Source organism: Salmo trutta, chromosome 4 (assembly GCF_901001165.1).
Source record: "Salmo trutta chromosome 4, fSalTru1.1, whole genome shotgun sequence".
NCBI classification, from domain to species: domain Eukaryota; kingdom Metazoa; phylum Chordata; class Actinopteri; order Salmoniformes; family Salmonidae; genus Salmo; species Salmo trutta.
In genome coordinates this window covers 14049943-14073582 of record NC_042960.1, presented here as the reverse complement: position 1 = coordinate 14073582, position 23640 = coordinate 14049943, and the positions used below count along the sequence as shown (strand labels likewise).

Below are 23640 nucleotides of genomic sequence, written 5' to 3'. Positions count from 1 at the left end.
ATGGCCTACACCGGATGACGCTGGGCCAATTGTGCGCCGCCTTATGGGACACCCAATCACGGCCGGTTGTGATACAGCCTGGAATCGAACCAGGGTGTCTGTAGTGACGCCTCAAGCACGGAGATACAGTGCCTTAGACCGCTGCGCCACTCGGAAGCCCATAACGAAAAAGACTACAATCTACATACATTTAAAAACATTAACATGTAATGTATGTGTGTGTGTGTATCTATCAGTTACACATACATGTTCAGTACAAACACACAACAAGTAGGTCACATGAGGTAGGCGTCATGCCATAAGGTGTTGCTTTATTTGTTTTTTGATCATCTAGACAGGTGGAGACCTGGTCCTCGATCAGGACTTCTACTCAGAGACTCTTTGTGGATACAGTCCCAGGTCTTGAATCATTTTGCATTAAGTGTGGGACCATGTCTTTGAATGATCAAACCATTAAAGTGTCAAGTAATCAAATCAACTAACACGTTTGAATAGTATCAAATGAACTAACATGTTTGCATAGTACTCATATCAATCCCTCACTGCCCAATCAGAAGATGCTCCATAGCAGGGTGCTCATATCAGATGTCTTGATCCAACATCCTCTCACTCTGTATCTCTTACAGTCAGTAGACATGGAGGATGGGAAGCCTGATCTGCTGCTAGTCAAAGAGGAGATGATAGAGGACAGACCAGAGAACATTGACCTGCTGAGCGGACTAAAGATGGGGGAGCATCTTAGCCTCCCGCCAACCATCTGCAGGAAGAGGTTTTAACCCCATAACAGGTGCTGCCTTCAGCCTGCCTTCTATAGGATCTATCAACTGGAACATGGACCCTGTGACAACACAGACACTCCCTGGTCTTCATCCTCCTCACACTCTCCTATTGTTAAACCAGTCCTCAGACAATGCCAGTGCCTCAACGCTAAGTAGCTACACAAGCCCTTTGATAAATAACAGTAGTAGAGACGGAATCATTGAAGGTGGCAGCACCAAAGAGAAGCGCTTCCCGTGTTAAATTTTCTCAAACTGTTGGAGGATGCACACGGGGAAGAAACCAATTGGGTGCCACCTGTGCCAGGTCAGTTTCTCCCACTTGTCCAACCTGGCGAGGCACCAGAGGGTCCACACGGGGGATATCCTACAGCTGGCCCCAGTGTGAGAAGAGGTTCAGCACCAGGTGACGATGCCCCCGAAGGTCCACACGGGAGAGAGGTAATTTACTTGTACTCACTGCGGGAAGATGTTCTCAGAGAGGAGCTACCTCAGGACACACCAGCAGAAAATGCACAAGGCCCATGTATAGAGTATAGTGACTTGTAATGTAGTACTAGTTAGTTTGTAGTTAATTCTGTTGGTTTTGGATGTATATGGAACTGGATGAGGTGAACTGAGGAAAGAATGCGTATGATGAGACAGAGAACATGATATGCTGTTGGTTGGTGTGATGGTGTTCTTAAAACTGCTTCACTGATGAAGAGTGACAAACTTTGGCCCTTTAGGTTGATACTGGTGTTTTATAGTCAGATAATGATAGTGCCTTAATTCATGTTTACTTGACATGAATTAGTGAAGCTGTGTGTAATGTAATGTTGAACCTTTTCCAAAGTATTCTAAAACTAATTTTATCAAAGCGAGGGTACCAGATTTACAGAAAAGGTAAAGTGTTACCATAATGAGAAAAGTTATTCTTATCACGTATCATTTTGTGCAATAAAAGTACTGTACTTCACATTATGTGAGTGTGACCATTTTGTTGAAATTAAATACAAAATCAACATTCTTTTCTGTTGTTCATAATTTTAGGGACTGAGTTTCCCTTCTCTCAGTCAAACCAAAACATTATACTTCATTCTTAAATCAACACATATGGATTTTTTTTTTATTATACTCCAATGGCTCCATATTGTTAGGTACTTATATCACAGTGTTAGAGATGGGCTTGACTGTGGTTAACATTTTATACTATCATGTCATGTTTGTGTGTGTACAGCAGAGTTTCTTATATAAACCTTTATGCTCTTCTGTACAATTTGTGTTTACAGTTTGCAGTCCATGAAGACCTGCTGATATCCAGTGTTACTGGTGGGAGAGATTGGACCTCTGAGGTGGCTGGTCACAAACCCAGCCACCTTGGATCAGGAGCCGTCGGTCTTCCTTCCTGAATTGGAACCAGGACCCAACCGTGAGGGACAGAGACTCCACCATACAGAACACAACCAGTGGACAGGTGGACTGAACAACCTCTGTCTCTCTGATGACCACCAGGACAGAGGTTCCAGTCAGGGATCCCGTCTGCAGCCCAGACCCTTCACTTCAGTCTCAGAATGAGGTTTTGGGATAAATTGTGAAAATAAGGTCTGAGGTTAAGACAAGTTTAGGAGATATTTTACGTTTTGTTCTATGAGCTATCATCTGTCATGTAACATGACCTTCATGAATCCTTTGTGATCGTTTTGATTACATAAATGCTTCAGAATTCCCCAAAAGTGATGGTAGCTGATGAATCAGATCCCCAAAACCTCAAGTCTGCTCTGATCTTGAAATATACTGATGAATGTGTAATGTCACAAGCAGTACCGTATTTAAAAGAACAACGCGCATACGCTTTTCATTTAACCACAGCCCTGAGCTACAACGTCCTTTCACCTCAGTGTAAACGGAAGTAAACAGTGACCAAGGAAATTTCCACGTTACAGTTTTTATTTTTGTTATTTATACGGTTTTTGACACCATGGAACTCTAAATACGACTCGTTTAACTGCACAGCATCGCATACTTACCCCGTGTAGTCTTTAATTCGCGTTGGAAACAGTACTTGGTTGTTAATGTTATCTAGGTAACGCTAGCTAGCTGCTAAGGGTTAACTAACAATGGCTAACGGTATGGTTTTTCACACTCAGATAGCCTCCATCATGGAGGTACTAGCGAATGCAGCAGTGGCAGAGGTCTGCAAACTCGTAGATGACGACTATGCAGTGTTTCGTTTGGAAATAACTCAAAGCCAGAAAGAAAACAGGGCATTGCGGAGGAAACTACAGCTATTGGAACTGAAGGTGTCACGGGAGCGCGCAGAGAGGACAATGCGAGAGCGCGTCCACGCCAGTACCAGAAGTGTCAAGATCGTCGACGGATACAGAGGAATGGCAAGAGGTACATTTTGAAGAATAGTCAAGGAGATATATGGAAATCCTGTTCACTTTTTCATAAAGCATATCATTTGCAACACTTGTACAGTTTGGGGTTCTGAACATTTCAATACTATCCAGCTGCAGCCCTAAAGTTTAGCATGTGACTAAAACTAGCCTGCCAACAAAACCAATACTATCGCCATCTACTTGTATGGGGTAGGGATTAAGGATGATGATACATCTATTTTTTGTTGTTGCCTGAATTCGTATTTTATGACTACAGAAGTAGAAAACACATTCATAAAAAAAAACAACGATTAACTCAGGACACCATCGCGTTTGATCACAAACGCGTATATTTATGCAATACATTTTCCAAAATGGTTGTATAGAAAACTTACAATGATATGTATGCCTAAAATAATCAGTTTTAGAGGTACTGAAAATGACAAAAACAAACACATTAAAATTAACTCAGTGGAAACGTATCTGAATTCTTGATAAATTGATGAGGACGTTCCATTATCAATCATGTAGAACAGTGGTATGATATGCCAAAACAATTTTAGCAATTGTATTTCTCTTGCAGTGTAGAAAATTGGGTTCATATGAGAAAAATAAGTCTGAAACCAGCTTCTGCATAAGTAAACATTTACACTTAAAGATGATGATAACAGGTTATAGCTATAAACATGCCAGTCTAGTGGTTTTAAAGGCAGCGGTAGGGCTGAAATGTTAAACCTACAATAACAGTGAGGTTTTCCCTTTTGCCTCTCTAAAACAGAATCGAAGTTACAACACCTAAAAAACGAATCAGAAAACTGTCACATACTGACAATGTATCAATGTATCTTACCACTATGACAAACATACCTCACTTTTTCGATCCACAAAATCTTACAGTATGAACATGTATATGTTAACCCTAATGTCCATTATTAAAATACACTCAATCCTTCTTCAACGAAAACAATGAAGATAAGATACATGACAGAGATGATAGAATCCCTCTTCACTTTTCTTCCCTCACCATTCACAGCAAAGATTATTCCTGCTGTTCAATCAATCAGGCACGGGTGAGAACAAAAGGACAAACTAAAGAGCTCTCAAACAATTTAGTTTTGGCCGTGGAGAAAGGAGATGGGGCAGAGATGAGTTTAGCTTCTGAAGACACCACTGCACTGCGTTCCGGCCTGGCTGGCTAGTTGCCTCCTGCTATGCGGTATAGCAACAGTATTTCTCCAGTAGGTTTCCTCAAGGAGAATGCCTCCACTTTTATGTCAAAGATAATAAAAACAAAAACACAAGAGTAAATACTTCGGTAATGACAGTAAATACTACAGTATATTACAGTCTGCAGAAACACTACAGTATACAACAATCCACAAAAATACTAATTACTATACTATATACTACTGTTTTTTTCACTACAGCATATATACAAGAGTTTACAGTAAATATTACAGTATTCCCTGTTGTGTTTTTGCAGACTTTAAAAAATATATTTTTTTTGGAAGAAGGAGAAGAACATGGCTGACGTTTTACATTCTCCCAACTAATTGTGCAATTTTGTTATTTTTTTGTGTAACTTATTTTTTTAACTTATTGTGTACATAATGTTGCTGCTACCGTCTCTTATGACCGAAAATAACTTCTGGACATTAGAAAAGTGATTACTCACTGCGGACTTGAAGAAACTTTGTTGTTTAACGAGTCCGACAAGAAGGATATCCTGCTTTCACTGGAACAGGCCCAGATCCACACCTTTTGCGTGAAGAAAAGACGCGGAAAAGGGGACGCAGATCGGGGATCCTTCTGAGAAGCCGGAGGCGAGCGAGTAAACTCCCAATGCCTTCTATTCTCCTTGCTAACATGCAATCGTTAGAAAATAAAATTGATGACCTACTATTAAGATTATCCTACCAACAGGACTTTAAAAACTGTAACATCTTATGTTTCACGGAGACGTGGCTGAACGAAGAAACGGACAATATAGAGCTGGCAGGATTTTCCATGCACCGGCAGAACAGAGACGCTACCTCTGGTAAGACGAGGGGTGGGGGTGTGTGTCTTTTTGTCAATAACAGCTGGTGCACGATGTCTAATATTAAAGATGTCTCGAGGTATTGCTCGCCTGAGGTAGAGTACCTTATGATAAGATGTCGACCACACTATCTACCAAGAGAGTTCTCATCTGTATTATTCGTAGCCGTCTATTTACCACCACAAAGCGAAGCTGCCACTAAGATCACTCTCAACTATAAGGCTATAAGCAAATAAGAAAATGCTCACCCAGAATTGGCGCTCCTAGTGGCCGGGGACTTTAATGCAGGCAAACTTAAATCAGTTTTAGCAAATTTTTACCAGCATGTCACATGTGCAACCAGGGGGGAAAAAAATCCTAGACCACCTTTACTCCACACCCAGAGATGCATAAAAGGCTCTCCCCGCCCTCCATTTGGCAAATCTGACCACAATTCTAAGGAAGTACCAGTGACTCGCTCAATACGGAAGTGGTCAGATGACACGGATGCTACACTACAGGACTGTTTTGCTTGCACAGACTGGAATATGTTCCGGGAATAAATCCAATGGCATTGAGGAATACACCACCTCAGTCATCGGCTTCATCAATAAGTGCATCGATGACGTTGTCCCCACAGTGACTGTACGTACATATCCCAACCAGAAGCCATGGATTACAGGCAACATCCGCTAAAGGCTAAAGCTGCCACTTTCAAGGAGCGGGAGACTAATCCGGATGCTTATAAAAAATCCCGCTATGCCCTCAGACGAACCATCAAACAAGCAAAGCGTCAATACAGGATTAAGATTGAATCCTACCTCACCGGCTCTCATGCTCGTCAGATCTGGTAGAGCTTGAAAACTATTACGGACTACAAAGGGAAACCCAGATGCGAGCTGCCCAGTGACGCGAGCCTACCAGACGAGCTAAATGCCTTTTATGCTCGCTTCGAGGCAAGCAACACTGAAGCATGCCCGAGAGCACCAACTGTTCTGGATGACTGTGATAACGCTCTCGGTAGCCGATGTGAACAAAACCTTTAAAGAGGTCAACATTCACTAAGCCGCTGGACCAGATGGATTACTAGGACGTGTACTCAAAGCATGCGCGGACCAACTGGCAAGTGTCTTCACTGACATTTTCAACCTCTCCCTGACTAAGTCTTTAATACCTACATGTTTCAAGCAGACCACCATAGTCCCTGTGCCCAAGGAAACGAAGGTAACCTGCCTAAATGATTACCGCCCCGTGGCACTCAGGTTGGTAACCATGAAGTGCTTTGAAAGGCTGGCAATGGCTCACATCAACAGCATCTTCCTGGACACCCTAGACCCACTCCAATTTGCATACCGCCCCAACAGATCCACAGATGATGCAATCTCAATCGCACTCCACACTAGAGGTCGACCGATTAATCGGAATGGACGATTAATTAGGGCCGATTTCAAGTTTTCATAACAATCGGAAATTGGTATTTTTGGACGCCGATTTGGCCGTTTAAAAAAATATATATGTTACACCTTTATTTAACTAGGCAAGTCAGTTAAGAACACGTTCTTATTTTCAATGACGGCCTAGGAACGGTGGGTTAACTGCCTTGTTCAGGGGCAGAACGACAGATTTTGACCTTGTCAGCTCGGGGATTCAATCTTGCTACCTTACGGTTAACTAGTCCAACGCTCTAACCACCTGCTTTACATTGCACTCCACGAGGAACCTGCCTGTTACGCGAATGCAGTAAGAAGCCAAGGTAAGTTGCTAGCTAGCATTAAACTTATCTAATAAACAACAATCAATCAATTATAATCACTAGTTAACTACACATGGTTGATGATATTACTAGTTTATCTAGCCTGTCCTGCGTTGCATATAATCGCTTAGGTACACGTTGCTCCACTCATGTTGGTTCAAAGACAGAAACATAATGTTTGCATTTATGCACACGAACTGTGGGCTCAACGACAAAGGGAGCGACTGAGCCATAGCCAGACATTGGAGCTTCAGGCACTCAGACATTTTGTCTCCAAACCATTTATTTTCTACCATCTCCAACAAAACATCTTCCCTCATGTTTTCACTTTCCGCTGTAATGTACAATAGTCCACTAACTATTTGAAAGAAAATAACACTTGATTGTTGTGCTAGTTCATGGTTAGACTGGCATTGAGGTAACTCGCAGTACACTTCATGTGCCTCCTCCTTTCTCTGTATGTGAAAAGGCAGACTTGAACCGTGCATTGTTTTGACAACAGCAAATACTCAATTTGCCTTCACTGGATCCAGGAACTGGGAAGGTTTGAAGTTGAAGTGACATCCCCGCTGTGAACACCTGAGTACTTCCTTAATACATGCTTGGACAGATTTTTCATTTTTTTTATGTTACATTTGGGGCGTACTACCGTTTGCTAGTTTGTACAGTTGAAGTCAGAAGTTTACATACACCTTAGCCAAATACATTTAAACTCAGTTTTTCACAATTCCTGACATTTAATCCTAGTAAAAATTCCTGGTGTTAGGTCACTTAGGATCACCACTTTTATTTTAAGAATGTGAAATGTCAGAATAATAGTAGAGTGATTTATTTCAGCTTTTATTTCTTTCATCACATTCCCAGTGGGTCAGAGGTTTACATACACTTAATTAGTATTTGGTAGCATTGCCTTTAAATTGTTTAACTTGGGTCAAACGTTTCGGGTAGCCTTCCCCACTTATTGTGGGAATTTTGGCCCATTCCTCCTGACAGAGCTGGTGTAACTGAGTCAGGTTTGTAGGCCTCCTTGCTCGCACAAGCTTTTTCAGTTCTGCCCACAAATTTTCTATGGGATTGAGGTCAGGGCTTTGTGATGGCCACTCCAATACCTTGACTTTGTTGTCCTTAAGCCATTTTGCCACAACTTTGGAAGTATGCTTGGGGTCATTGTCCATTTGGAAGACCCATTTGCGACCAAGCTTTAACTTCCTGATTGATGTCTTGAGATGTTGCTTCAATATATCCACATAATTTTACTTTCTCATGATGCCATCTATTTTGTGAAGAACACCAGTCCCTCCTGCAGCAAAGCACCCCACAACGTGACGCTGCCAACCCCGTGCTTCACGGTTGGGATGGTGTTCTTCGGCTTGCAAGCCTCCCTCTTTTTCCTCCAAACATAACGATGGTCATTATGGCCAAACAGTTCCATTTTTGTTTCATCAGACCAGAGGACAATTCTTCAAAAAGTACGATCTTTGTCCCCATGTGCAGTTGCAAACCATAGTCTGGCATTTTTATGGCGGCTTTGGAACAGTGGCTTCTTCCTTCCTGAGCGGCCTTTCAGGTTATGTTGATATAGGACTCGTTTTACTGTGGATATAGATACTTTTGTACCTGTTTCCTCCAGTATCTTCACAAGGTCTTTTGCTGTTGTTCTGGGATTGATTTGCATTTTTCGCACCAAAGTACGTTCATCTCTAGGAGACAGAACGCGTCTCCTTCCTGAGCGGTATGACGGTTACGCGGCCCCATGGTGTTCATACTTACGTACTATTGTTTGTACAGATGAACGTGGTACCTTCAGGCATTTGGAAATTGCTCCCAAGGATGAATCAGACTTGTGGAGGTCTACACATTTTTTTCTGAGGTCTTGGCTGGTTTCTTTTGATTTTCCCATGATGTCAAGTAAAGAGGCACTGAGTTTGAAGGTAGGCCTTGAAATACATCCACAGGTACACCTCCAATTGACTCAAATGATGTCAATTAGCCTATCAGAAGCTTCTAAAGCCATGACATCATTTTCTGGAATTTTCCAAGCTATTTAAAGGCACAGTCAACTTAGTGTATGTAAACTTCTGACCCACTAGAATTGTGATGCAGTGAATTATAAGTAAAATAATCTGTCTGTAAACAGTTGTTGGAAAAATTACTTGTGTCATGCACTAAGTAGATGTCCTAACCAACTTGCCAAAACTATAGTTTGTTAACAAGAAATTAGTGGAGTGGTTGAAAACGAGTTTTAATGACTCCAAACTTAGTACTTCAACTGTATATGACACATACCCACCGGGAGAGTGTGGGATGTCCCAGCCTCTACCCCCCGGGGGGTGATGTCCCATGGCTTTTATTCAAGTGTTGGAGGAACTGATTCTTATTCAAAAACAAAGACTCGCAAAAACAATGGAAGTGAGCCTGCACCCTGAAACCAAGGTTGCACTTGTAGATGGAACCGCCTGTGGGAACAAACACAAAACGCAGAATACATTAACTCCAGATAAAAAGAATGAGCACTAGTGACAAATATCTCTGCTGATAATATTATTGACAAACTTTTAATTTGAATTGCTTTGCCAAGGTGAGCATTTAAATGCAGGTTTAGTTTGTTACAGTTGGTGGCCTTAAAGATTGTAGAGGTGCTGAAACCCTCATTCACACGTTTGTTTTATCACGCCTGGACTACTGCAGCGTCATTCACTACGGACTCCCCACCAAATCACTGGACAGACTTCAACATGTAAAAAATGCAGCTGAGTCCTCGCACATGCGAGACCTTTGGGACTACATCACCCCACCCTCATCATACTCCACTATCTCCCAGTTCAATACAGGATCATCTTGAAATTGCTCATGCTCACCTACAAAGCACCCAATGGACTGGCACCCTCATACCTTACTGACCTCCTGCACCCCTTCACTCCCACCTGTTCACTGCACTTCTCTGACACTGGCCTCCTCACCCTCCCTCGCACTAGGCTCTGCTCCATGGAAGACCAGGCTTTTAGCAGTACAGCTGCCCAACTCTGGAACTCCCTCTCCATATCAACCTCACAATCCATGCACATATTCAGGTCCACACTAACACTTCTTCACACAGGCTTACCTGGATTCTCTGTTGTCTTTAGTTTTTATCTTCTGTCTAGTTCACGTCCCTGGTTTATCTCATCATGTTTAGTGTTCTCCATGATTAGTCTGTCATCATGTTTTAGTGTGCTTTTATATACTTACTTATTTAATATATGATTGTTTTTTCATCCTGTTGACTTTGGGTGTCATGCAAATAGGTAAGTATAGTAATAATACATTTTTAAATGATAATTGTCATTGTGTGAGGATTTGTTCCTTTCTAAATTAACACCTAAAAATGAGCTTGATTGATGTTATCTTGACTGGGAATGTGATCATAAAGTGCTCCAAAATGGAAATGTTCTCTTCTGAAATATAATTTTAGGAGTGGTGGTTGATATTTGGGACCGACAAGCACATACGTGCCCATGAAATCCCCAGGTTCCTGGGTCCAGACAAATCAAAGGCCCTTGTGTTCCATGAATTTACACAAGGTTACTTACAGGGTTTACGCAGTCCACCATTATATACTAATCAGAACTATTTATGATGTTGTACATGGCACCGTTTTAATCCTTGACCATCAAAACATAGGGGTTGTCGTAGCGTTTGCTGTCCTTAAAGGTGAAGACTGTAATATTATCAAATCAATTCTCTATGTGTAATTATTCTGTAATTAAACGAATCACGGAGTAGTAATTAACTAGGAAGTTGGGGCACCACAGGAAAATGTTGTTTAGAGTTTAAATTTCCCGACTATAACGCTTCAGATATTTTATTATCTTATCGATTACAGTCTTCTATTAATGTATTGTTACCTCATCAGTCTCATTCCTGAATGTCGCAAACCCTTGGAAATCTGCACGAACTCTAGCATCAAATCATGAATCAGCGATATACAAATTGGCTTAATTATTTATTTACTATCAATCACAGAATTACGTAAACACAAAATAGCTCATACATTGGTTACTAACATAACACAAGGAAAAGTCCTTAGTGGACGAAACCGATATGATGGCTTGGTAGACAAAGCAAAGGGGTGGAGAAAGCTCAAGAGTAGGAAACTCAATGGACCCACTGTAATACAGTTCATAACTACACTCATGTAAATGCTAAAACTTTGAATATGAACAGCCGCTCATTAGAAAATAAATTGCAATTTACATATTTACAAGTGTATGCCTTTGTTGTCCCTCTCTGTGATCGCCGGTCTATTTAAACACCTGCAGCCTGAATAATTGGTCTTTAGTTTGTAGATTTTTGCAATTTCAGCGCGGGGATGATCTCCACGTTCTCTGGTCTTGTCCTTTTTGTGGAGTTGTAGTTTAAACCACTTCACACCAGCATGTTTTGGTCTCTAGAGAGTAGTAGCCATTTCAACGTGGCGACCCCGTCCTGGCGTTATCTTGACTAATGTAAAGTTTTTTGGAAGTGGCTTTTATACTAGAGTAGAAAAGGGGGCGTTCCATGATGCTGATGTAACTGTCTGCTCACGGGGTGTGGTCACTGACTAGTTAAAACTTTATATGAAAACCCATACTCATTTAGAAAGCTAACATCACATTTCATCTTTTCAAAAGTATTCCTATACTCAATCATTTATTTTATACAACATTCAGATGTAAACCCCACAATTGAGAAGTGTATACAAACAAAGAAACAGTAATGTGTGTCTCCTGTCCTTCATGAGGTCACCAAATGAAACAAACTCGACATGACTGTTCCTTATGTGTCCACGGACCACTCCAACTGCTTGGAATAAAGAAATACTGTTCAATTATTCAACCTTTTGACATTACCGTACTGCAGTCTTTCTCTGTGGTAACAAAGGGATTCTCAACCTTCATTTTGGCTGAGTGGGGAAAAGAATTTAAGGTATTTATGACCATCAAACCTGTTGTGGGAGAGAGAGAGGGCTATGGTCCTCACCCAAAAAGGGCACGTCGTGACAGGGTAGACCTAACTATGCTAACTAACTACGCAGGGTAGACCTTTCCTGTGTTATCATGTTTGGTTCAGACGATATGATGGAAAATACATTGTCCAGTAATGGCATCATAGCAAAATGGTCTCCACGGCAGCCAGGGGGCATTTTTGATGATCTGCATGGCATCATTGTAATCATCGACCATCAAAACATAGGGGTAGACATCACCTTTTCTGTGTTATCATATTTGATTCAGAAGATATGACGCAAAATACATTATTTGGTTATGGTGGAATGGAAAATGGCTGCCGCGGCCGCCAAGAGGTGTTTTTGCAATGCCTCCATATCAGAAAATGTAAAGGAACCAAATTATACAAGTGTACCAAGTTTCATGCTTTTATGAAAAAGTTAAGTTAAAAAGTTAAGTTGTCGCCTAAAACTTGCACATCGCCTGGACTAGAAGGCAGAGTCTGCGGGGCCTGTTGCCCTGTTCTCCTCTGCTCATGATTTTAGATGTGTTAACCACATATATGGTTAACCAGAATTGGGGTTGGGACAATTGTTGGATAGTATGCAATAATTCCCCTGATTACTTAGCTATATTGCGCAAAGACACAATTTCATGTTCTAACCATATTCTTGATTTACTGTATTTCTTAGTATTTACTCAATGAAAACAATGTGATGCATGGAACATAATACATCAATCAATAAATATTATATCAAGAGTTTATGAGAAGTGTTACCTTAGATCCTTGCCAATTCTAGACAGTGGCAATATTGTACAAAATATATTGGCCTTTAAACGCCATGCAATTTAGTACTCAACTATAAAACAAAAGGTCAAAAGAGTCCATATTAACGAAGGAAATTAAAGGACTAACAGTACAGATAGATAGCAAAAACTGTGAAAGAAATGAAGGAACTTATTAAGAAAGATCCAGTGTAATATTTTATACAAATAAAGCAAACTGGATGGAATATGGGGAAAAATGCTCCAAATTATTTTTCAATCTTCAACATAGAAATGCTACCAATTTTTTTATTTATTGAAACTTATTACAAATGATGGAGTCACTCATGATTCACCGAAACAATATTTTGAAAGAGGAAGTAAATACTTTAAGCATATGTTTTCGTTTCAGTCTCCTCCATCTCCACTAACCGAAGCTAATTGTATCATTATTACTGAAACAGGATCCAATTGGTGTGTATATATAAAGATCCAGTCCTTAAAAAAATGGAGGCCTCTTACACTTCAGTGTTGTGATGCAAAAATTCTAGCTAAATGCTTGGCGCATATAATTAAAAAGGTATTGTCAGATATTATTCATCCTAATCAGACAGGTTTTTTACATGGACAATACATTGGCGATAATATAAGACCAGTACTGGAAACATACAATGAAATATCAGAGAAACCAAGCCTGGTTTTCAAAGCTGACTTTGAAAAGGCTTTTGATAAAGTACGACTGGAGTTTATATATAAATGCCTAGAATATTTCAATTTTGGAGAACCTCTTAAAAAAATGAGTTAAAGTTATGTATAGTAACCCTAGGTGTAAAATAGTAAATAATGGCTACATCAACGTTTTAAACTGTCGAGGAGTAAAACAAGGTTGTCCACTATCGGCATATCTATTTATTATTGCCATCAAAATGTTAGCTGAAAAAATTTGATCCAACAATAATATTAAGGGATTAGAAATCCATGGCTTAAAAACAAAGGTGTCATTGTACACTGATTCATGTTTTCTTTTAAAACCACAATTAGAATCCCTCCACAGCCTCATAGAGGATCTAGATATTTTTTCTAACCTCTCTAGATTAAAACCAAATTATGATAGGTCTACTATATTATGTATTGGATCACTAAAAAAAATCAACTTTTACATTACTGTGTAGTTTACCAATAAAATGGTCCGACGGGGATGTGGACATACTCGGTAGACATATCCCGAAAGAAAGAAATGATCTCACTCCAATACATTTTTATAGAAAGTTAGCAAAAATAGATAATATCTTGCTACTATGGAAAGGAAAATACCTATTTGTGGAAAAATCGCCCTGATTACAGTTTACCTATTTGCTTATGGTTTTTCCTACACCTAGTGACCTGCTTTTTTAATTATATGATATAATGTTTGGTAATTATATCATAAATAGGACTGGTGGTGTTATGTCACACATGCAGCTAACACAGACATATGGATATGTCTGCTCTACCCAAAATTACAACCAACTAATTGCAGCATTACCACAAAAATGGAAGAGGCAAGTGGAAAGGGGAAAAAGTAAGGAACTTGTCTGTCGGACCCTGCATTAAAGACCAAAAGTTAAAGAAAATTGTGATAAATAAAAATATATACCAGTTTAATTTAAGGACCAAAAAATGTACAGCTGTGCCATATAAATTTCAAAATAGTTGGGAAGAGATTTTCGATGTACCAATTCCATGGCACATGGTCTATGAATTGACACGCAAAAGGACATTGGATTCAAAACTTCACATTTTTTAATTTAAATGATAAAACAAAATTCTTGCAACATTCTATTGGTTGCAAGAATTTTGGGGTATACAATCTTCCCAGCTCTGCAGATTTTGCTGCGAGGAGGCAGAGTCATTAGATCATTCATTGATTTTGGTACTGTCCATATGTAGCTCGTTTTTGGTCACAGGTCCAGGAATGGCGGAAGAATTGCAACATTTACCTAGAACTAACGCTGCAGATAGCAATACTGGGTGATTTGAAAAGTCATAGTCAATGGATCAATAATTATTTTAGCAAAAATGTTTATCTTAAATTTACAATCTGTAGAAGCTATGAGAATAGAAATGTTCAGTACTTTTGTGAAGCATTGCAGCACAGTTGAAAAATATATGACAAATACAAAATGGATGGTGTTAAGAGATAGATGGGAGGGGTTGAATGGAGCTGAAGGGTGGGACTAATAACAACAAGATAACAAATGTAAAACATATGGGGTCTGTAAAATGTATATAGGTTCAGAAATTTGGTCAAATAGCACAGTTACAAATTTCTTTAATTTTACCTTTATTTAACTAGGCAAGTCAGTTAAGAACAAATTCTTATTTTCAATGACGGCCTAGGAACAGTGGGTCAACTGCCTTGTTCACGGGCAGAACGACAGATTTTTACCTTGTCAGCTCGGGGATTCAATCTTGCAACCTTTCGGTTCTTAGTCCAATGCTCTAACAACTAGGCTACCCTGCAAACTGGATGGACATCAGAAATAGAGGAAGGCCAGGACTAAAAACAAACAGAATATAACTATTGTAAAATAGATTGTCTGTAAAATGTGTATAGTATGTATAAACTGAAGGGAGAAGCGTAAGTGTTATTGTTTATTAGTTTACTCCAATTGGGGGAGGGGTGGTAGGGTTTGCGGGGAATAATAAAGCTATATTCTAAAATAAGTGTTTGTTTGTGTGTGTATGGGATAAAACATTCAAAAACATTTCATTATTTTATTTTACAAAATACCATTGAGCATTGACAGTAGCTAATCTAACCACCTCTTTTCTCCCAATCATTTTTTTAGGTGAAGGACATCTCACTGGAGGCCACAGGAGCTTTTCGAAGCCAGGGGGACACAATACATGGAGAGATGACCAACCAATCACTGTTGATGAGGGGAGTGGAACCTCAACCCAGCACGTTATCATGATAGAGGTTAGTGTAATAGTGTTGCATAAAAAATATGTTACTTTGTAAATCAAATGTGGCCCGTTTTTCAGAAAGGCTCCCCTCAGCTATTCACTGTCTTACATGTACATCCTTATGTATCTGCCATAGAGGAGCTTGTGAGACTTCCCTACGACATTGTTATCCAAATCAACTAGTTACTGGTAACAACCTCTCTTCTTGTGTCAGGCTGCAGATGCAGAGGCTGCAGGTCCTGGGTTCAAGCAGGAGAGGTCTGAAGGAGAGGAGGACCCACGTCACAGCAGAGACATCCAGATTGGAGCGCCCCCTGAATCCACGGAGGACCTCGCCGCCACGCCCCAGCCCAAGACCCGACGCAGCATCACGGAGGTCAGTGGAACGCCAAACGACGTCCTCAAGTCAGAGACCGACACAGAGACTTTAACTGTGACACACAGGCTTTTACACACAGGATCAGACCCAGAGAGAATGGTGCTGGGGAGACTGGGCTGTCCTCCTGCTCCTGGCTCAGAGTATTTACCTGTATTTCATCAGAGCCAGAGGACTGTTCATTCCCGTGGTGATGGTGACACGTTAGACACTGGAGGTGATGATCCGTCTTGTTCTTACGCTACAGAGATGGACCCTGGCAACATATCCTTGGGTTTAGAGACACAGACTGATCTGTTTAGAGGGGACTGGAACCGGTACAGTAGTAGTGTATACTCTGAAGGGTGCCTAGATAAGAAAGGGCAGTGTCTGGTTGTAGATGAGGTGACTGTGAAAGTGGAGGACGACACTCCTCTGACATGGAATGCCGACAAGACTCACTTAGAAGAAGGACACTTGCAGGGCAACACCAGTGACTTCTTAGACTACAGTGAAAGCTTAGAGACAAATGTAAATGTTGCGACCCACTCCTCTTTACACGCTTTCAGGGATCGTGACCCAGTGTCCACGTCATTGGGGCCTTCCGATTCACAAAGCCGCATCCTTTTTGATCAGGTATTGAACTCAAACGACAGGGCTAGAGCCCAGGCTCAGGGAGGAGGAGTCACATCAGGCAATATTAAAGAGAAACGCTTCCTCTGCATGTTCTGTAAAAAAGGCTTCAGTTGCCCCCAGAATGTGGAGATCCACCAGAGGGTCCACACTGGGGAGAAACCCTACAGCTGTACCCAGTGTCACATGCGCTTTGCCCAGGCTGGAACCCTGAAGAGGCACCAGAGGGTCCACACAGGGGTGAAACCCTTCAGCTGTACCCAGTGTCACATGTGCTTCGCTCAGGCTGGTGACCTGAAGAGGCACCAAAGGGTCCACACGGGAGAGAGGCCATTCGCCTGTAATCACTGCGGGAAGAAGTTCTCAGAGAGGAGATACCTCAGGATACACCTGCAAAAAAACCATTCCACTCTTTAACATAGAAAGTAGCCATACCACTTGATAGCTTCTGACGTTTAGATCCTGCATTAAAGGAACACTCAGCGAGATAATGTAGATGCAAAAAGTAAACAGCAGTAGTGGGTCAATTTCTACAACTAAGAGCGTTGAAGTGCAAGGCCCAGGCATTGTGAGAAATACAGTAACTTCAGAAAGTATTCACACCCCTTGACTTTTTCCACATTTTGTGTCACTGGCCTACACACAATAACCCATAATGTGAAAGTGGAATTATGATTTAAAAAATGTTTACAAATGAATAAAAAATTCTAAGCTGAAATATCAATAAGTAATCAACCCCTTTGTTATGGCAAGCCTAAACAAGTTCAGGAGTAAACATTTGCTTAACAAGTCACATAATAAGTTGCATGGACTTACTCTGTCTGCAATAATAGTGTTTAACATGATTTCTGAACGACTACCTCATCTCTGTACCCCACACATAGAGATAATTGTAAGGTCCCTCAGTTGAGCAGTGAAAACACAGATTCAACCACAAAGACCAGGGAGGTTTTGCAATGTCGCACAAAGAAGAACACCTAAAATTATAAAAATACTGTACGTTGAAATATCCCTTTGAGCATGGTGAAGTTATTAATTACACATTGGATGGTGCATCAATACACCCAGTCACTACAAAGATACAGGTGTCCTTCCTAACTCAGTTGCCGGAGAGGAAGGAAACTGCTCAGGGATTTCACCATGAGGCCAATTGTGACTTTAAAAGTGTAACAGAGTTCAATGGCTGTGATAGGAGAAAACCGAGGATGGATCAACAACATTGTAGTTACTCCACAATACTAATCGAATTAACATAGTGAAAAGAAGGACGCCTGTACAGAATAAGAATATTCCAAAACATGCATCCTGTTTGCGATATGGCACAAGTAAAACTGAAAAAAATGTGGCAAAGAAATTAACTTCATGTCCTGAATAAAGTGTTATGTTTGGGGCAAATCCAACACAACACGTGCCACTCTTCATATTTTCAAGCATGGTGGTGGCTGCATCATGTTATGGGTATGCTTGTCATCAGCAAGGACTAGAATTATTATTATTCTTTTTTATCATAAAAATAATAGAGCTAAGCACAGGCAAAATCCTAGATGAAAACCTGCGTCTGTCTGTTTTCCAATAGACACTGAGAGACATTCACCTTTCAGCAGGACAATAACCTCAAACACAAGGCCAAATATACACTGGTTGCTTACCAAGATGGCATTGAATGTTCCTGAGTGGCCTAGTTACAGTTTTGACTTAAATCGTCTTGAAAATTCTATGGCAAGACTTGAAAATGGCTTTCTAGAAATGATCAACAACCAACTTGACAGAGCTTGAATAATTTAGTAAATATATATTTTTAAGAATAATGTGCAAATATTGTACAATCCAGGTGTGCAAAGCTATTCAAGATTTACCCAGAAAGACTCACAGCTGTAATCGCTGCCGAATGTGATTCTAACATGTATTGACTCAGTAGTGTGGTACTTATGTAAACTACATGTTTCTGTATTTCATTTTCAATGCATTTGCAAAAATTTCTGAAAACATATTTTCACTTTGTCATTATGGGGTATTGTGTGTAGATGGGTGAGGAAAAAAATATATTTTGAATTCAGGCTGTAACACAACAAAATGTGGAATAAGTCAAGGGGTATGAATCCTTTCTGAAGGCACTGTATAAGGCAAATACAGTATAAGCCTAAAAAGTCTGTTACGTAGTGTTTGTACTGTGTAAGCAAGTTTTTACCAACTCCAGTCCTCAAGTCCGCCAACAGTACACATTTTCATTGTAGCCCCGGACAAACACACCTCATTCAACTCAGAGGGCTTGATGATTAGTTGACAAGTTGAATCAGGTAGCCTGGTGGTTAGAGGGTTGGACTAGTAACCGAAAGGTTGCAAGATTGAATCCCCGAGCTGACAAGGTAAAACTCTGTTGTTCTGCCCCTGAACAAGGCAGTTAACCCACTGTTCCTAGGCAGTCATTGTAAATAAGAATTTGTTCTTAACTGACTTGCCTAGTTAAATAAAGGTTAAATAAAAACATTAAAGGTGTGCTTGTCCAGTGCTACAATAAAAATGTGTTCTGTTGGGGGACATGAGGACTGGAGTTGGGAAACACTGTTGTAGGATATATGATATTCACACATGCCTACTTCATTACTTCCATTCATCTACAAAAGAAAATTCCCTGGGCACTTTTAATGAGAAAATGAATACACATTATCAAGTTCATGCAGATGATTTGTTGAGACGTGTATGTGTGGTTTTCATATGGTGTATTTAAAACTTGTTTATGTTTAATAAACACAAAATGGGACTTTTCATTCTAAGGCTTTCATTGAGACTCTCTTTTGTACACATCACATCTGATGTCATCCTATTCTGCATACACACAACAGCGCTTTATAACCAATATATACATACACATACCCACACACTAACACCTACTGTACACCTCACAGTTTAGTCAGGCTTGTCTGATGATGACTTTTGAGTCATAGCTGACTTGTTTTTACCCACAACTGATTCGTTTTTATCCACCATGATGGGTTTAACAACAATGAAATCATTCTGTAACTACAGTATAGAACTCAAACGTAGTGGGGATGGGTAAACACTCCATGTTGAAAGTGTGTTTATTATCTGTGTGTACGTACCTGAGGGAGTGCATGACTGTGTAATCTGCATCACCTGTCTCTTCCAGGAGGAGGAGGGTCCAGAGGTGCTGCTGGTGAAGGAGGAGGGGTGTGAGGAGGGTCTGGGGAACACTGAGGGGAACATGGTCATGGAGGACAACCAGACTACACCTCCTCCTGAACCCACAGAGGAACTAGCTGAGCAACACAGGACCACACACAGTCTCACTGAGGTGAGCCCACTGTAAACTACTGTCTGAATGGTATTAGGTCAGGTCCCGTATCCACAAAGTGTCTCAGAGCTGATCATAGATCATAATGAATGAGAGTATGTAGGTGGGGAGCTGATCCTTGATCAGCACTTCTACTCTGAGAATCTTTATGGATATGGCCCTTGGTCTTGATAAATTCTGTCTTAAGTGTGGGACCATGCCTTTCAATTATCAAACCATTAAAGAGTGTCAAGTAATCAAATCAACTAATACAGTTGCATTTCTTGGTCCAATATCCTCTCACTCTGTATCTCTTACAGTCAGTAGAAATGGAGGATGGGAAGCCTGATCTGCTGCTGGTCAAAGAGGAGACAATAGAAGACGGACCAGAGAGCATTGACCTGCTGAGTGGACTAAAGATGGGGGAGCAAGGTAAGGGAGATATACATATAGCCTACATACAGTAATAGATCTTCAATGGGAATAGTGATGCGCCTGGCTATTGTGTTAAAGACATTATAATGTGTGAACTTGACCAGGTGATTGACAAACAAAACTCCATATGTGGAGTTTTCTCTGCCATTTTTGTAAAGTCCATTTTGTAACCTCTTCCTGCAGGCGGTTGGCTGGGGGCTAAAAGAGGAGATTGGGCGGCCATCTTGGATTCCCAGACCCAGATGAGTGCAACCAAGGGCCCAGGGGACGACATCACTGAGCAGGCCAGGACCAGAGGCAACATTGTGGAGGTCAGTGGATGGGACAGCGTCCTCAACTCTGGGATGGGGAACAACACTGTTAACCAGAAACAGACAGTCGAACACAAAACAACAACCGAACGTAATCTCCATGACAACAGACTGGCTGAGACCAGGACGAGGTGTAGATTTGGTCTGCGGGGACGGGGAGGTGTCAGTATGCGGCAGGAGAGAACAGTCATAGACTCGGCTAGCGATGCTCCGTCCTGCTCCTATAGTTGTGATTCAGAGAGACTGATGGCGCCTCAGGTTAACCCCCTAACAGGTGCTGCCTTCAGCCTGCCTTCTATAGGATCTATCAACTGGAACATGGACCCTGCGACAACACAGACACTTCCTGGCCGTCCTCCTCACACTCTCCTAATGTTAAACCAGATCTCAGACAATGCCAGTGCCTCAACACTAAATGGCTACACAAGACCATTGACAAATGACAGTAGTAGTAGTAATGCTGTAAGCAGATCCAGTGGCAAAGAGAAGCGCTTCCCATGTTCGTTCTGTGGGAAAGCCTTCAGTTTCCCTAAACAGGTGGAGATCCACCAGAGGATGCACACGGGGGAGAAACCGTTCAGCTGCCACCTTTGCCAGGCTAGTTTCTCCCACTCCTCCAACCTGAATAGGCACCAGAGGGTCCACACAGGGGTGAAACCCTTCAGCTGTACCCAGTGTCACATGTGCTTCACCCAGGCTGGTCACATGAAGAGGCACCAGAGGGTCCACACAGGGGAGAAACCCTTCAGCTGCCCCCAGTGTGAAAGGAAGTTCTCCCGCCAGAACCAGCTGAAGATGCACCTGAAGGTCCACACGGGATAGAGGCCTCCTACGCACTGCAGGAAGAGGTTCTCAGAGAGGAGCTACCTTAGGATACACCAGCTGAAAAGCCATTCCACTCTTTAACATAAAAGTAATCATTCCACTCGATAGCTTCTGACTTTTAGATCAAATCCTACATTAAAGACAACAATTAATTTTAATTGTAGTCAGCAGAAAAGATCCACAGTTGCATTTGGAATAACGAGAGTAACACATTTCAGTGTTGAATATTTCTGGGTAGAATATTGCATCGAGACAATGTGACATATAAGGCATTTAAGCAATTCAAAAACATTCCATTATAAATCTCAATCTGGGTCAGGTGGGCATCATTTGAAAGCGTATTATATTTTCAACATGACTTGCTATGTTCTAAAATACGATCTTAGTGTTAGGCTTTGACAAGGCATTTTAGACAAACAGATCGCATTTTGGTGCGCATAGAATGGAGTCATAACCGCATTCAGGTGCGTGTTCCGCTTCTAATTTTCTTCACAATATGACAAACATGCTCATTTTGTTCAGGACAACCCAGGGTGTGACGCATGACATCCTTGTCACTGTATGGCGGCCTTCGGCATCTGCGGCGGAAGGTGGCCAAGCTACAGCGGTGTTTGTCAGGCTATGAGACAGCCCGAAAATCGGACATCTCACAAAAACGTCTGTAGCGTCCGAAACGGTTTGGCGTACAAAACTAATATTACCACTCTATGGCAAGATGGGGCTCTCTCAAACACGATGTTCTCCGTTTTGCTCTACGACCCCCATAAATGTCACAGGTAACCAGTGCCGATTTAAAACAATGAATGGAAGTATGGAGGTAGTTTTGTACCTACCCAAAAAAAGAAGAATACACTAAGATCATATTTTCGAAATTAGTTAGTCATGTTGGAAATAGAATAAGCTTTACAATGATGCCCACCTGACCCAGACTGAGATTTATAATGGAACATTTTGCATTGCTTAAACAACAATAGTAATTGTGTTAAGGTGGGAATACAGGGCTGTGTAAAATAAAAAATAAAGTGTGCTTGCTTCAGTTCCTCAACTTTGAAGCTAGGAGAGCTCAAAAAGCAGCTTATATTTGAAGGTTCTTTCCTTGAATCATAAAAGTCCATTGAAATGATGTGGGAACTGCACAGTTTGGAGAGTTGTGTGGCAGTTTGGAGACAGCAGTTAGACCTCTCACTTAAACCCTTGTCATTTTTGTTGTCTTAAGTTGCAACTACCCCACATTTTCCAATAAAATTATTTTCATGTTACTGAATGCATCCAGAGTATTTTGAGATATCGTTATCAACAAATGCGGCAAAATCCAGTAAAAGTAAAATGCACATAAAATCAAGCGTTATGTTTGGATTCAGATGAACTGTTGTGTCCTCACCTTTGGAGATTATGGGGAAATAATCAGACAAGTGGGGCGCCAGGTAGCCTAGTGGTTAGAGCGTTGGGCCATTAACCGAAAGGTTGCTAATTCGAATCCCCGAGCTGACAAATTAAAAATCTGTCGTTCCGCCCCTAAGCAAGGCAGTTAACCCACTGTTCCTTGGCCATCATTGTAAATAAGTCAAATAATAATTGACTTGCCGAGTTAAGTAAATGAAGTGTCCTCTTTGAACTGTTACCATGGTAATGCATATACTTTTTATATTTCTTCTGTAGGAAACATTTCAATATGGCCCTTTCCATATAGGCCAATGTCCACGAGTGTAAAGGTTTAATGAGAAAGGAATGCACTTAATCAAGTTCATGACGATTTATTTGTTGACACGTGTGTATGTGTGGTTTTCTTATGGTGTATTTAAAACTTGTTTATGTTCAATAAACACAAAAATGGGACTTTTCATTCCAAGACTTTCATTGAGACAATTTTGTATACATCAGTTCCTGTATCCACAAAGCGTCTCAGAGTAGAACATTTGTCATTAGTGCTGAGAGTAGATACATTTTTACTCCTACTCTGATGGGTAAAAATAAAAGCTATGTGGGAAGCCTCTTTAGTGATAAGAGCCATACCTAATTGACAGATACAGTATTTAGGAGACATCATGAGGTGTCCTAACAAGCTAAAGGTTACCAGCAGGTGTCTTGATAATAGAAAAAAGCAGCATTTCAGTGGTTCCTGTGCCACATCCAATTGCTTTGGAGTCTTTGGAGTGGTTAAAAGAATGTTTTGATAATTCTAAATGAACAATCCATAAATAA

The 23640-nt window shown here is 40.9% G+C and overlaps 2 protein-coding genes across 2 annotated transcripts in view; both read left to right on the top strand.

Moving 5' to 3' along the window:
* LOC115191369 (zinc finger protein 23-like) overlaps nucleotides 1-23640 on the top strand; it is a 417143-nt gene that overhangs the window by 39581 nt on the left and 353922 nt on the right. The window lies entirely within an intron of this gene.
* On the top strand, nucleotides 20267-22697 carry LOC115191360 (oocyte zinc finger protein XlCOF8.4-like). Its single transcript, XM_029749236.1, has 2 exons — nucleotides 20267-20299; nucleotides 20486-22697. The coding sequence occupies exons 1-2, from the start codon at nucleotides 20287-20289 to the stop codon at nucleotides 21433-21435; spliced, it is 963 nt and encodes a 320-aa protein (XP_029605096.1). The 5' UTR covers nucleotides 20267-20286; the 3' UTR covers nucleotides 21436-22697.